Genomic DNA, 16,040 nt, shown 5'->3' on the forward strand with positions numbered 1-16,040 from the left:
GTTTTGGCTTGTATCATAGACGTCTTTTTGAACTTGGGTAATGTGGTCAAGTCAAATATCAGAGTACCTTGTCTCTTGTAGGCCCTCCAAGCATAGCTGGCCACTCAGATTCCCACTGCTGGTTAGTAATAGTACCTGTAATGCCACTATGCTACAATGCTGTCTCCTCTGAAAGAAGCTTGTACTTCTTATATCACTTCCAAGCACATCTTTGCTGAGGGCCTATTTGTGTGCAATGTCGAGAAATACAAGCACATAGCTCAGGGTGGGTTACTTTGCCCTGCTTGCCAGCCACACTGTGTTAATCCATGAAAAACTTGGTTCTAAAGCAGTAGGACTGCTTTTGTGTAGGACAATATAGCCTGTATGACACAAATACTATTAATATGTATAAGTCAAGACAGTTTCTTTCAAAATGAAAGCATGAGAAAAAAAAGGTAGGGAAAAATAGGCTTTCTTAACCTTGCAAGATGGATGTAGGCTGAGGAGTGACCTATAATGTAGTCCGTGAACTGGAGGGGGAAGAGGAACGTGTGCATGAAAGAGGGTGCCTTTGCAAACACTGAAGGCATGGCTGACAACGTAGGCTGAGCATGTGGCTGGGTGAGAGCCCAGGGTAAAGTATAAATAAGTGCTGAGGAAACTCCAGAAACACCCAAGAAAGAGCACAAGAAAGGCTTCTGGAAACCCTGCTTCAGCCTCTCAGCTTCAATCTCGCAGCCCCACAACTGTTACCCATCCAGCATTGCCTCTGGGAGGTGACAGAAGGGTTTTTGGCAACAATGTGCCCCTGTACTGCCTCTGCCCCTCTGAGCCCCACCATGGCTCCCAGCCTTGCTACAGCCAACTGCTGTCTTCATCCCCTCCCCTGCCTTCCCTAACAGCCAAGCAATTGTCACTGATGCTCTACAGAGCTGCAGGGCTGGTCTGGAATAACATGGAAAGAGGCATCCTGGAGAGAAGGAGGTATTCTAGAAAGAAGTGAAGACCACTGGTTTTTTAGATGCTCTGCATCTTTGGGGATGGAGGTCTTATGGTTACAGCAACGTATTTATTCTTCTCTGACAAGTGAAATGTTTTACAGTTGCACAAACTGCCCTGATTAGCAGTAGCCAAATGGAATCATGCTGAATTATTATTTTTTAGGCAAAATTTGTTCTCATTTAAGCTAGGCCAGCCCCACTGATTTCAAATTAGTTATTCTAGCTCTGCAATGTTTTGACAAGGACCTGAAGCTGGCTCAAGAAAATGCTGTAGCACGTACACAAAAAATCACAAAAAAGTGTGTTTGAATGCTGAGCATTTACCAGCTAATGCTCTGGATTATAGGCTGTGATAAAAAGTTTGGAAATCCAAAGATGTTACTGAAGGCAAAACCATGAAACAAACACGTTGTGCAGACGGTTCTGCTCGCGGTACAGGAAAAGGTGTAATATCTGGTTCATTTTTCCGTGGCACTGTTGGAGCAGCAAGGTAAGCAGAACTCATTGTTAGCAGAAATACTTGGGAGCCCCAGGTCTTAAGTCTAATTTTCCTGGCAATATAAGCACTCGTGACATGCAGGGAGGCAACAGTTTTACCACTGTGAATCCCTCCTATAACCATGACACAGTATTATCATCAGCATGAGCTTCTTCACAAGTCTTTGTGAGTCACCAGCATATTTTACCCCTGCAATGTACTTGGAAAAGCCATCTCCATGGAATAATGCAGATCAGCGTGTGTGAGCCTTCTTTTCAGATTTTTCATAGGCACCAAATGCATCACAGGGCTCTTGAAGAGGACAGGAATGACCCTTAATCAAGCTTCTAAAATGATAATTATAATAATATCTTATAATTTAGCCATCATCACTTAGGAGCACCATGGGGGAGAAATCTAGTAACCCTTTCCTCCTCCTCCCAAGACACACATTTCTTTCCTTTTACCTTGATTGTTGGTATAAAGGCAGTGGTGAGGTACGAGCAGAGCCGAGGGGGCAGGGTGAGTTTGCTGATGTCCTTGTCATCCCGCAGACAGCTAGCTATGGTCTGCTGGCACAGCAGCTGCAGGCTGGAGACCCTGTGCTCGACTCTGACTACATACAATGCAGGTCCGGAAGCCATCAGCAGGCGTGAATCCCTGTGACCCCAACAGATGGAGATGATGGGACGCTGCATGAAGAGCAAAAGGATACTACTTTAAAAGAATTTCTTAAAAGATCTTTTGCCAAGATAGCTGCACAGCAAGTGATCACATGAATTCAGCACCGATCACATTACCCTAAGTCTTGCAGAAACTTAAAAGTGCCTGCTACTGCCCACAAAAAGGGAGAAGAACGGGAACATCTGAAATCATCAATAACAGTAGTTGATGTTTATATAGTGCTTTTTACTCAGAAGGCTTCATCACACAAGAAATCATCTACCAAATTCAGTACCTAGATAAGTGACTTTAAAGTCACACAGTGTTAAAAAGCAGGATCTTTTGATGTCCTATTCAAATGATTTTTTCAGTCACCTAATCAAGCCTCATCCACTGGTAACATCTCACATTTTACAACTGAAAAGTTAAATTATATGCCCAGAGACAGAAAATGAGTGGAGAAAATCCAATCAGCTTTCTTGTCTTGCACTGACTTTTCCACTGCACGGTGTCTCTTTTGAACTATTCCCAGAGGAAATGAACTGTGAAAGAGCACTAGAACAAAACAGAGAACGGCCTTTTGTCTTCTGCTTTTCTACACTCAAAAATGTCTAAATCATGACAGTAAAACTAGAAGGAGTGAGGGGCAACTGATACTAGGTGTTACAATGCAGAATAAATTACTACTGTTTTAGACATTATTCCCTGCTTGCAAGGAACCCTCTAAACTTTCCTCCTAAATCCCATTTTTTCATGTAAAGTACCAGTCTGTTGGGACCTCTTATAGCTCTATCACCATTACTTTTGCCCTTCATAAGTGTTAGTTGCATCCACCTGTCATCTCTTGCTTTCTGAGTTACAAAGCACCTGTATTTGCATATACGCACAAACCCTGTGGTATTTCAATCCCCTATCTGCTATCTCTTTACAAATAAACAACATGGAGTAAAGATGAAACTCTCACTCCATAAAGAATACTATACAAGAGGCTGCGATCAGCGAACTACAAAAGGTTTACTCCTTCCTGTGAAGGGCTTCCTTATTTTCACAATCTATGACACTCAAAAGTTTAAGCAAACATGTTTTTCATCTAAATAATGAACTGTATTTACTGAAAGGTCAGGGTATCTTTGGAAAATCTTTTCATAACAGATGCACCAAACAAGAAGATAGGGTCAAGGCACCACCAGTAATAGCTTTTATCCACTCCTCTATTAGCAATATGGTACCCAGACAGCAGGGTTACATCAGCCCAGAAGTTACTAATCTAGTCTGGGGGAAAAACTTTCCTTTCAGTTACAGATTCAAGATGCTTAAAGGTGAGAAACTGGGAAAATATGTTTTGATATGAATGATTTGAAGCAAAATGTAGCTGCACAGCACTACCATCAAGATAAAGCATTTGATGAAAAACTTCACAGAAAAGATCTTCCCTACTAGGTCATCTTATCCTAGACTCAGATTTCAAGGAAAATATTGGTTTTAAAGTGGGAGAAATGAAGAAGCTTCATTTTAATCACATCTAGGCAACACCACACACACACACACATACATACACACACTTCCACAAAGGCACAAATCTTCAGGCTGACTGATATGCAAATAGAAAGTAGCAACATGTGAACCTTGTAATTTTCACAGTAATTGCTAAAGGCATTTTGTAGTGGAGAACTTCAAAAGAATTGAGAAACCCTTTGTGTACCACCAATAATTACTACATAGCTTGTCATAACCATAATCTGTGGGATACAGGCTTAAATTTAAGGAGAGATCACATAAAGTATCCCCTACTGATTGGTATTTTCATAATTTGTGAGTGTGGCTCAGCCCTCATACTGTCTGGCAGTAATGAGAGAGTTCAAGCTGCTTGCAAAATAAATGCAATTGAAAAGGCACCAACACAAGTTAGGTACGAGCCATGTCTACTATATGACAGTCTGAGAATGGCACTAGTAGAAGTGACCTTGATTTTCCCCAAGGGCTAAATTCCAGCAGGGGCAGAACTATTCACCTGTCTGTTACGACGGGATCCAAACGTCATTCTTCTATTCACCTTGCATCAACTACTTCCCTAGCTTACCTATAAATATAGTGAGGGAACAAACAAGTATGTGACTTGGTACACAAATGTTTATTTATTGTGTAGACTTTGATGCCAAAAGAGAAGTCTGATATCCCAGCTATCATAATCCAATACAGCACACCCAGACAGCCCTACCATAGAGTTGAGTATTGCAGCTATTATAACCCAATATATCACACCCACTGTGTGATACACACTGTTCATCCAAATAAGAGTCAAATGAAATCACTTCTTTTGTCAGGTTACTCTGCATGCAGAGAACAGCAGAGATGCAGATAGTACCAGTGCGAGAACCTTTGCAGTCTTAAACACAGTCTCAAGGAAAAGGTTTTTCAGAAGCTTTGAAGCACTGGGTGGGACCTCCAGCAACACAGCACCATGGAGCTCAGGAAGAGCAGAAAGTCAGAAGCTGAAAGACATTGCCTTCCTGCCTGGCTTCACCAGTTTTCCAACGGGCAACCATAGTTCAGTCACCTTCTAAACTTCTGAATGTATGATGCCTTTACATTCTGTACTTTCATGCAAACAATATGTGAGTGGGTGCATGTTTAAGTAAAGACACAAACATACAACACCTACAAATGTAGTACTGTTTGTAAATAATGACATTTCTACTCTTCCCTTTGCACAGTTCATATCCCCACACAGCTTGTATGTTTTAATATTTTCAATGTCATCAAAGAGCACTTGTACCACACTGGTTTGTCTTTGCTTACTGATTCACCAGACACACTCTGCCTTCCTTTTCTGTGAAATGCTCAGACCCTTCGTACCCCTCAAGCCTAGTATTCAGTAACACTTCCTTTATGATTAAAGGCTAAGATTTAAGAGGAGATTCAGGGAAAATTAGCCTGTTGTTACAGTCTTGGAGAAAGAAAAGATCACCCAAATGCCAGAGCTGACTTGACCTTTAAGTGTATTGCTCCAATAATATTTTTCAATAACTATGCTTCCCACTCTTCCCCTTGATGGACAGGGGATATGAATCAATTACTATAGTAAGTCAGTTATGAGCTGGCCACAGCTTTCCTTTCAACCTCTACTGAGAGAAAACAATTGAACTCCAACATCCAACACAAAAGTATTGCTCCTCATAAAGCATCCACTTATTTGCACTGTTTTAGCAAAAAAAAGGACAAAAGTTGTACCCAAATTGCACCTGTTACAAAGTGAACAAGCAGACTCTAGCACAGAAAAATTTTCTTTTCCATGTTTGCATAGTTGTTTTTTTTCTGCTAGGAACAAGGAAATGCAGCTACAAATATAACATGAGAATTTCTAATCCCACTTTGCATATAAAAATCCCATCAGGTTTTGAAAAATCTCAGCACAAACTGTAAATACCTGAATGAATTCCAGGGTTTAAATACAAACATGTAGGAAAAATAATCATGGAAACCCCCTTGAACTTGAACACATAGGTAGGATTCCGCTCTACCACAATTAAGTATTAGAAATAATTGGCAAAAGGACAAAAAAAATAGATGCTTTATCAGGAGAAATATTGACTGAAAACACATCTCGGCAAGTGTCCAACAAGGAGCTCTTTTGCCATTTTTTTCAGAGTCAGCTTGAAACTCAGAAACATCTACTCAAATCTGTACCCCAGTTGGGATGTTGGCTCCCCTTAGAAAAACATGCAGGAATAGATATTCCTGCTCAAAGCTCTGTGGTCGCTTCTTGTAAGTCACTCATCTGTCTCTCCTACAGGAGAGAACATAATTTATATACCTTCCATCACTTGTATGCAGTTCAGTCAATGAAAACACTGTTCAAGCTGGTTCTTTCCTGCCATGAGCTCAGAAATCCTGAGCCATGGGGCCTGCCTGCTGCTTGAACAAACCCCTTCTTTGCTGGCACTCGGACTCCCACTGGTAATGAAACAAAAATGGTATATTCTAGGCAGAAAGCCCAGGAACTAGCAAGACTTTTCTCAGGAGAAAAAACACAACTGCAAAACAGTATCTAGTGAATGGCATGTGTAAATACGTTGCTAGCTTGCTTTCACTTGAGACTGTGATGTGGTGATGCACAATTTTCCCTGTTTTTCTCAAGAGACAAGCTGAAAGGTGCAATGGCTGCAGTGCCCACCTGGCTCTTGGGAATTGTGCGTGCACATCTCTGTACTGCCACAGCATTCGTGGATGGTTGCTGGAAAGGAACGTAACTCCTTCATTCTTCTGTTCCCCATATTTACATGGGAAAAATATTAACTGTTAAGAACTGATGGTGATAAAAGCAATAAAGACTATGACATGGTCAGAAATTACACTGCTGTGGCCTTACATGATTTTTCATATAATAAACTCTTATTTGACTTGCAAATGTTTCTTACATGCTCTCTATTTCTACAGTAATTTTTTTTAAAGAAGTCACTACAACAAGATTCAATTTTAGCAGAATGAGTCTTTGCTTAGACAAGTGTCTCCATTTTCCACTCCTGATCACAATCCATTTCTGCAGCAGTCAGAGATGATCTTATGGCCTGTATGAAAAATATCAAGGTCCTTGTTGATATCCTAACGTATGTTTCATCAGTTAGTTCTAAACTGTTGCTTTTGTTTCTGTAAGAAAATAAATTCTTCTTGAACCTTTGTTGTCATCCAATAACAACTAAATAGGATTGATTTCACGCAATATAAATGAAAGTCAACATGAACGCTCAGTCAACCTGAACGCTCTGTGTGAAATAAATGAAGATAAGCTCAGCTGAGTAACATAAAATGCAGCCTCATCTCTCATAGCCTTTTGATCTGAATTTAACCTAAAAATTGCACCTTCCTTCTCAGGCCCGAGTAAAATAACTTTTACAGAACTACAAGGTTTCTGTGGGATCACATAATCTTAAATCTATTCATTTAGATGCCGGGACATTTCCAGTGGAGAAGCAGCCTGTAAAATGCTGACAGTAGCAGGTCTATAGCAAGTGGGTCTTCTTCTCAAAGACTTCTGGAAACTTCTCCCATAAAGATTTAGTGTTTACTACACCACTTTGAATTAGGGTTTAAAAATATTACAAATACCATTTTTCTGCATTTAATCTTGCTGTCTGTACAACATGTGAGGCTTAGTTCACTGACCTCCTCCTTGTTCACTACCCTTGAGGTTTAATCTGTCCTTACACCAGTTACACAGTGATATAAAATAATAAGCTAATGTAAATTTACTGTAGAAGTAAAAGTGTATAGATAAGATCTACATTTTAAATCTGCGCTCTTGTTCCCCTCCCTCTCTGGGACATATAAAAAATTATAAAAAGTGAAAAAGGAACCAAAATATAAAGTACAACTTTGAACCATCAGACGGAAAAAAATCACAAGTTTGTTAAAGTTGGAAGTTAGATAATTTTGTAGTGTAGGAAACTCCTGTTTAAAGTTCAAGATATGGGAAGATATGAAGCAGCTGTATCCACTCAGAAGTGACAGTAGGTACAGTTAGTTGATATAATAAAGACCTGTTTGCACATTAGATGAGAAATTCTGAAGTGACAGAACTGGGTTGCAGCATTTCCATCAAACAATTTTAGCAAGACTCTAAAATACTCTTAAATGAGTTGATCATTCTCATCCCTGCTTGATGCCAGTGAAAGATTTTCGAGACTTAACAAACAATGTAATAAATTAATATTCTTCCAGTAATAAAATTATGACCAGCAGGGCAGCCTGCTGTTGTAATCATATTTTCAAATTTTGAAAAAGCAGGACCATGGAAAAAACTGCCAGCTAAAATAACTGGGCATATTTTTGGTACATCAGGTTGTTGTTCATGTGTACAAGGACAAGTCTAGTACAAGAAAAAATTTACAGAAATCGATAGTACATTTTTGAACAGTCATCAGCTGATCAACAGCTCTTAAGATACGCCCTTTGTGTAAAGCAAATAACCAGTATCAACTCTGGATCACAGTACAGACACAGTTTGGTCCAGTGTGATATTCTGAAGTTTCTTCCAAAATTTTTTCATCATTCTTTCAAAGTTCAAACCAGTTTTATTCTGCGTAGCAAAAATTCAATATTGGACCAATCCTTACTGATGCTTGTTCAGTTCTTTCCACTACATTCTGCAAATACATTCTTGCAGTATGCCAGGGTGGCAGACTGAAGCCCCAGAGCAGGGAACAGGATACAGTGTTACACTATGTTTATACCACTCTGTTTATGAATGCTGTTTTTCATGCAAAGCTACTGCTTTCATTTCAATACTTCTAAACAAGTGTGATTTCTCTCTCTGGGGTTTTATAGTCAGCAAACTAAGTTTATGAACTATAAATTTCTACACTGAAGGTAAAAGCTTAAGAGAGTTAATCAAATGAGACAGAGGATGCCAAAATCATACTAAAGCTGGAGGAGAAGAGAGCATATAAAACACCTTGAAGGGATCCATGACAAGAGTCATTGTCAAGATGAGTTACTTGCAGTTCCCAAATCTATTCTACCTTTGGGGTTTGCAGTGATTTTATGTTCAGTAACATTCCAGTCAAGTTGCATATTTTAGACTGAGTTCTGTTATAAACAATAAAATCTCCTGTTTCCTGAATATCCTACTGAAGATAGGACAGACAAACAGCAGAAACAAAAACAATTCAGTATATTTTACTGATAAAATTAATCTTCAGATAAAATTAATTTTCAGATATCTGCTTTACCAAAGAACTGGAACAGAGGACCATATGGAAAATCAGTTTTACACCTGTAATCCACCATCTTCTATGTTCATGGATGTTTTACTTTTTCTGGCCTTTATGTTCAGAACAGTCATTTAGAATAAATGTGCCTTTCCGGTCACACATTTCTTCTTCAGAAGAAAAAGTTTTAGCAGAGGAGTTCAAGATGAGGAAATTCTTTTATTTTCTTCTTTTTTTTTCCTTCAATAACCAGTAATGAATTTTATAAAATCACATTGAAAGGCTGACTGTCATGGTACAGAAAACTAATTAATCTACTCTGATGAATTTGTCATGAGACAAATTACTGGGACCACTGACTCACTCTGTCATTGTTGCATATACATCTTTGGAGCAGAGGCACAGCATAACAAAAGTTACTAGCAATTTTCTTCTGCAACAGTGTTTTTTTCTGGCTTTGTTAGTACACCGATGACTTAACAATGTTCTAGCATATCTGTCACTTAGCTGGTAATACTGCTAGATTAGCATTCAAATACATAAAAGAATAAAGTCCACATGAGCAGATACAGGTGTCCTTCTGAAAAACCCCTCACTTCCTCCTGCAGCTGAGTAAATACGAATTTAAATGCACCAAATAAAGAGAATAAAAGCTAATTAATAAGAGAAGAGGAGTGACTCTAATTTTAGGCAGGTTTATACACAAATATTTATGGTTTTTATTAAACATATCAGTTTGAATGTTATTTTTATCCCAGTTTCCAAAGGAAATGAGACTCCATGATTCTGTTATTAAGTGCTGATAGCCACCCCCCGACCCTCCCCATCCTTCACTTCCAACCTGGCTTACAACTTCCCAAGTTGTTGGCTTTTCATCTGCAGTTGACAATGTGGGAAGAAATCTCCATTACACTAAAATCATAGAATCATAGAATCGATTGGGTTGGAAAAGACCTCCGAGATCATCGAGTCCAACCCTTGGTCCAAATCCAGTCCATTTACTAGATCATGGCACTCAGTGCCACGTCCAATCTGCGTTTAAAAATCTCCAGGGATGGTGAATCCACCACCTCTCTGGGCAGCCCATTCCAATGCCTGATTACTCTCTCTGTAAAGAATTTTCTCCTGATATCCAACTTAAATTTCCCCTGGCGGAGCTTAAGCCCGTGCCCCCTTGTCCTATTGCTGAGTGCCTGAGAGAAGAGACCACCCCCCACCTGGCTAGAACTTCCCTTCAGGTAGTTATAGACGGTGATGAGGTCACCTCTGAGCCTCCTCTTCTCCAGGCTAAACAACCCCAGCTCCCTCAGCCTCTCCCCACAGGACTTATGCTCCAGTCCCTTCACCAGCCCTGTTGCTCTTCTCTGGACCCGCTCCAGCACCTCAATATCCTTTCTGAACTGAGGGGCCCAGAACTGAACACAATACTCAAGGTGTGGCCTCACCAACGCAGAGTACAGGGGAAGGATCACTTCCCTGCTCCTGCTGGACACGCTATTTTTGATACAGGACAAGATCCCATTGGCCTTCTTGGCCACCTGGGCACACTGTTGGCTCATGTTGAGCTTCCTGTCAATTAGTACCCCCAGGTCCCTTTCTGCCTGGCTGCTTTCCAGTCACTCTGTGCCCAGCCTGTAGCGCTGCAGGGGGTTGTTGTGGCCAAAGTGCAGGACCCGGCACTTGGCTTTATTGAACTTCATCCCATTGGAATCAGCCCATCTCTCAAGTCTATCCAGATCCCTCTGCAGAGCCCGCCTGCCTTCCAGCAGGTCGACACTCCCTCCCAGTTTGGTGTCATCAGCAAATTTGCTGATGATGGACTCAATCCCCTCATCTAAATCATCAATAAAGATATTAAACAGGACTGGACCCAACACAGACCCCTGGGGAACACCACTGGTGACCGGCTGCCAGCTGGATGCAGCTCCATTCACCAGCACTCTCTGGGCCCGACCCTCCAGCCAGCTCCTAATCCAGGAGAGGGTACACTTGTCCAAGCCATGGGCTACCAGCTTTTCCAGGAGTATATTATGGGAGACAGTGTCAAAGGCCTTGCTGAAGTCTAGATAGACCACATCCACAGCCTTCCCCTCATCCACCAGGTGGGTCACCTGATCGTAAAAAGAGATCAGGTTGGTCAGACAGGACCTGCCCCTCCTAAACCCGTGCTGGCTGGGTCTAATCCCTTGTCCATCCTGAAGGTGCTGTGTGATTGCACTCAGGATGATCTGCTCCATAACCCTGCCAGGCACCGAGGTCAGGCTGACAGGCCTGTAGTTGCCAGGGTCCTGCTTGCAGCCTTTTTTGTGGATTGGGGTGACATTCGCCAACCTCCAATCATCTGGGACCTTCCCAGAGAGCCAGGACTGTTGGAAGATGATGGAGAGCGGTTTGGCAAGCTCTTCTGCCAGCTCCCTCATCACCCTGGGATGGATCCCATCTGGTCCCATAGACTTGTTAGGATCCAGCTGGCTCAGTAAGTCACTAACTACATCCTCCTGGAATACAGGAGGGCTATTCAGCTCTCTGTCTCTGTCTATCTGCTCTAGAGGCCAGTTGTCCTGAGGGCCACCTGTCTTACTGCTAAAAACTGAGGCAAAGTAGGTGTTAAGTACCTCAGCCTTCTCATCTTTGTTAACTATATTTCCCTCCAAGTCCAACAGAGAATTGAGGTTTTCCTTGCCCCTTCTTTTGCTATTAATGTATTTATAAAAGGACTTTTTGTTATCCCTAACTGAATTAGCCAAATTAACTTCAAATTCCACTTTTCTTTCCCTAATTTTTTTCCTGCATGACCTAGCTCTCTTCGTAAATTCTTCATAAGTAGCCAGCCCTTTTTTCCACAGTCTGTAAACTTTCTTTTTATCCCTGATTTCTTTCAGAACCTCCCTATTTAACCAAGCCGGCCATCTTCCCCTCCGGCTGGCCTTTCGGCACACTGGAATAGCCTGTTCCTGTGCGCTCAAAATTGCCTGTTTGAAGCATGTCCATCCCTCCTGGACCCCCTTGCCTTTAAGGGTTGTTTCCCAGGGTATGCCCTGAATTAGTTTTTTGAGTAGGCCAAAATCTGCCCTCCGGAAGTCCAGAGAAGAGGTTTTAATGATGGCTCTCCTTACATTTCTTACATTACTGCCATTTCCATGAAAACTAGCAGCTGGAAAGAGCTGAGAGACTTACCTTAGTACTTTTACAATGAGAAATACTGCAATATAAACTTGATAGTAACCTGTTCTGTCTGGCCCTAGAAGTACTCATATAATGGCAGAATGATTATCCCTCACATCAGCCACAGTATGTGCTTTCTCCCAGCTGATTAAGTAGAGGAGAAAGGAGAAGAGCTGAAAACATGAAGCTATATATAGAAAACTAGAGGAGATTAAGGTATTTAAATTAAGGAGAATTTGAGATTACCAGGAACAAAACAGTAAGAGAAGAGCCTGCACACACTCATACTTTAAGGCAACCTGGCCTGATCTGATCATATGCTCAAACCACAGTGTGATTTCACAGCTTAACACCAGTGTTACACTGGTTCAACAGCTAACGTGGACATACTGTATTCTGGTACTAAAGTAACAGAACAAGGTTTGCTTTTTACCTAGTCTGGGAAAAAGCAACACTGATATAAATGTTTTCTTCAGAACTGATCCAGAGAGGAAAGGGCTGTGCTACTTTGCTGAAGGGGCTATGTTTAAGACAATAAAGCTGTGTTTATGGGTAAGTCCTTTAGGTTACCTAAATCAGTATTAGATGTCACTCTACGTATTTAGGTTGGCTTTAAGAGATCATTATTTTACACATTACACGACTAAAGAATTCTACCTAAATTAGAGTGATAAAGTTAATAAGCACAGGTTAATGCTACATATAAGCAAACACAAAGGCTTAGCAGCTGGTTTACTATGTCATCCTTTTGTATCCATTCCAGATCAAGGTATACTGAAAAAAAAATAATACATGGTATCACAATTAAACATAATTAAGTTAATATATCTATAGCACTTTCCTTCACTTTTAGATTTTAATGCTATTATAAAGTTTCACTACTAACAGCCAGGAATCAGAACAGAGTCATCCCTATTCTGCAGAAAATTAAATAGAGATACATTCAGCTAAGCTCTGAAATACCAGCGAAGATCTATCAAGCATGTTGTGCTCCTGAGCAGCACACAAACCAAGTGTTGACATTTACTTGGCAAGTTACATGACCGAGGTTACAGTGAAAGTCTGTACAGAAGGTGGGAACAGAAACAAGACTTTCTGATTCATCCTTTTCCATCTGATGCCGTAAAAAGTAAAATACTGCATCAGACCAACTGATTGTACATTAGAAAACTGCAGCAATAACAAAGACTGAAAAATGTTGTAGTTATGATACTGGAGTTGGAATATTTTTGTCCAGGTCTTGGCTCTGCTACAATATTAAGCGACTTATTTAGCTTTTTTCCTCCTCAGCCACTTATCCATAAAACAACAGAGGGTTTTTTTTCCTATCTGTCTGTTCATGGCCCAGTGATTTTGGGAAACAATACCTAGTACACTGGACCCTAGAATCAGACACAATCTTTCATGTCGACCTCAATGCAAACAATCATTATTTATAGTGCATTTTTATCTACAATGTGTTTTAGAACGAATTCAGGACATTTTGCAACCTTTTCCACATTGCAGCTCTATACCAATGAGCTAATGTGGGAAAGACATGTCAGCAAAGCATTGAGAACAGACTTAAAAAGTACCTCCTACCTGCACAGGTGTCTCCAGAGTGTAGATATGTTCCCCACGCACGTTGTAGAACTTGACAAGTGCGCTTTTCAACAGAGAACCATTGCTGAGGTCAAACAGCTGGTTTTGCTTTTCCATGCCTGCTACTGCAAGTAGGTCTCCTTGTGTGCACCACTGTACCACCACATCTGAAAGCACAAAGATGGTTTGTAATAATCACTGATCAGAATCAATAGGAACAGCATTTCCAGATTATGCAAAGTAACTTGAACAGATAAAATATGCTCTCGAAAGTTACTGAAGTACTTAGAAACCTAAATCCTTTCACTGAAACAACAGAAAATACACCATAGATGCACTTTGGAGAATGACTCTCCCTACTCGGCGCATTGCAAAACATGTGTAAAAACCATTCATTCTTCTCTCTTTGTGGTAACTCTATAATGTAATCAGGGGTTGCTCCTAAATACCTAAGGACAAGAATTTACTAGAGATGTGGAACTGATGTGGAAGATCCTACATACAGCTTTGCAATAAAAAAGTGGAATCAAGTTAATGTGCAGCTAAATAATCTCCCTAAGAGAGCAGTAAAGAGTATTTGTCTGGAAAGGCCTACAGCAAAAAAAAGCAGAATATCTGGCAATGCCTCATGTTCTCACTATCTGTGAATATTAACTTCTAGCATAACTCAAACTAGAGTTATAACTTAGTGTAACATGAAATTAAAATGACTTGGACTTTTGTCCATAAATACATATGGCCTCCATGTCATATGTTTTCTTTTGCCACCATCATATAAAGATGATTAGCGGTTTGGAACATCTCTGTTACAAGGAGAGGCTGAGGGAGCTGGGCCTGTTTAGTCTAGAGAAGAGAAGACTGAGAGGGGATCTCTTTAATGCATATAAGTATCTCAAAGGTGGGTGCCAAGAGGATGGTGCCAGACTCTTTTCAATGGTATCCAGTGACAGGACAAGGAGCAGCGGCCAGAAACTAAAACACAAGAAGTTTCACCTCAACATGAGGAAGAACTTCTTTATGTTGAGGGTGGCAGAGCACTGGAACAGGCTGCCCAGGGACATCCTGGAGTCTCCCTCTCCGGAGATATTCAAAACACACCTGGACGTGTTCCTGTGTTGCCTGCTCTAGGGGACCCTGCCTTGGCAGGGGGATTGGACTGGATGATCTCCAGAGATACCTTCCAACCCCAATAACCCTCTGATTCTGTGATTCTGACTTGTGAAAATCTACTCACCTGCTTAGTAGGGGTTTGCCAGAATCACACAGGGCCTGCTTAGTCTCTCATATACACGGATATGAATATACATATCAGTTACTTCTCTTACAGGCACCTCATGATAAGGAACGCCCACAACTTAATTTGGGGATGATAATTTCAAACCCTTATATCCTCTAGCTCTTCGTCACACTACAAGAGCAGCTCTAAAACTGTATTTTGCATTTCTGCTTGTGTTTCAGAGACAGATTTGCATGTGCAAAGAATACTGAGCTAGTCTTTAAACCTTTTTACTATTTAAACGAAAGGTGAAAGGCAGCTATTTTGTGCTGAGACAAAGTGAAGGTAAAGACAAAATTTCTGTGCTCTGGGATGCTCAATCTGCCAAGAATCTTTTGAAGACACTTGTGGGCGAGAAGCTGTCTTCAAATGAAGAAGCAGAAGAGAAATGAGAGTTGGCAGGAAGGATCTCAAAATTGTTTCAAGCTGTCAACTTGTCATTTTCAGGGACTTTTATGTGCAATTTAAAATGGTTTTGTATTATTTCAACTTTCTTATATTTCTCATGGGAATTATGCTTCTATACATATCAGAGGCAAGACGCAAGTTCCTCAAGATAATTTTTCCACAGCTGGCACGGTATGCTTCTTGTTTTCTCTTAGTTTTCAGCCCTCTAAGTAATCTACAATGGGATTTAATTCATCTTTCTCAGAGAGTAAAATGATAGGCAGGCTAAAAATAAATGAGGCAAGCTGATCAACTCCACTTTTGGTAACTGGATTAACTACACAACTACCAGAATGAAAAAACAGTCTCCTTTTGATACATGTCTTCAGGTAAAACTTTCACCTGATCCCCATACCAAGAGGAAGAGGAGTGATTACTTTGTCCAGCAGTTTTCCCTCTCACAAACTCCTAGAAATAGGCTGCTGCAAAGGCAGCAAAGGGTTGGATGTGGGCTGCAGCATCCTCCCAGGACAGTGTGGCTCTATTGCATGCTTGCACTGCCAACAGGGTCTTCAACAACTATTGAACCTTTATATAAAATAGCTCAACTGGTAACTAGGTTCTCAGCATAAGCACAGAGATTAAAAATCAGATGGAGGTTTTGTCTAGGGTAATGGTCTGCAAGTAAATCAGTGGATCAGTCATCCCTCAAAACTATTTACCAACCACTACAGGCATGTGTATCAGCAAATGCTGAAGAGAGAGCATTGCAAATTTGCCGTACCTCAGCAGGCAATAGT

The 16,040-nt window shown here is 40.8% G+C and overlaps 1 protein-coding gene across 3 annotated transcripts in view; it reads right to left on the reverse strand.

Moving 5' to 3' along the window:
- TULP4 (TUB like protein 4) overlaps positions 1-16,040 on the reverse strand; it is a 165,412-nt gene that overhangs the window by 21,077 nt on the left and 128,295 nt on the right. For all 3 annotated transcript variants that reach the window (XM_039387408.1, XM_039387409.1, XM_039387407.1), the window contains 2 exons: positions 13,578-13,744; positions 1,929-2,153 (listed from right to left, as the gene is read on the reverse strand). In XM_039387408.1, coding sequence (XP_039243342.1) covers positions 1,929-2,153; positions 13,578-13,744 — 392 coding nt within the window. The remainder of the gene's footprint in view (positions 1-1,928; positions 2,154-13,577; positions 13,745-16,040) is intronic.

The sequence above is a fragment of the Pipra filicauda genome, unplaced genomic scaffold (genome assembly GCF_003945595.2).
Source record: "Pipra filicauda isolate LSUMZ 115617 unplaced genomic scaffold, ASM394559v2 scaffold55_size4083901_pilon, whole genome shotgun sequence".
In the NCBI taxonomy this organism is placed as follows: Eukaryota; Metazoa; Chordata; class Aves; order Passeriformes; family Pipridae; genus Pipra; species Pipra filicauda.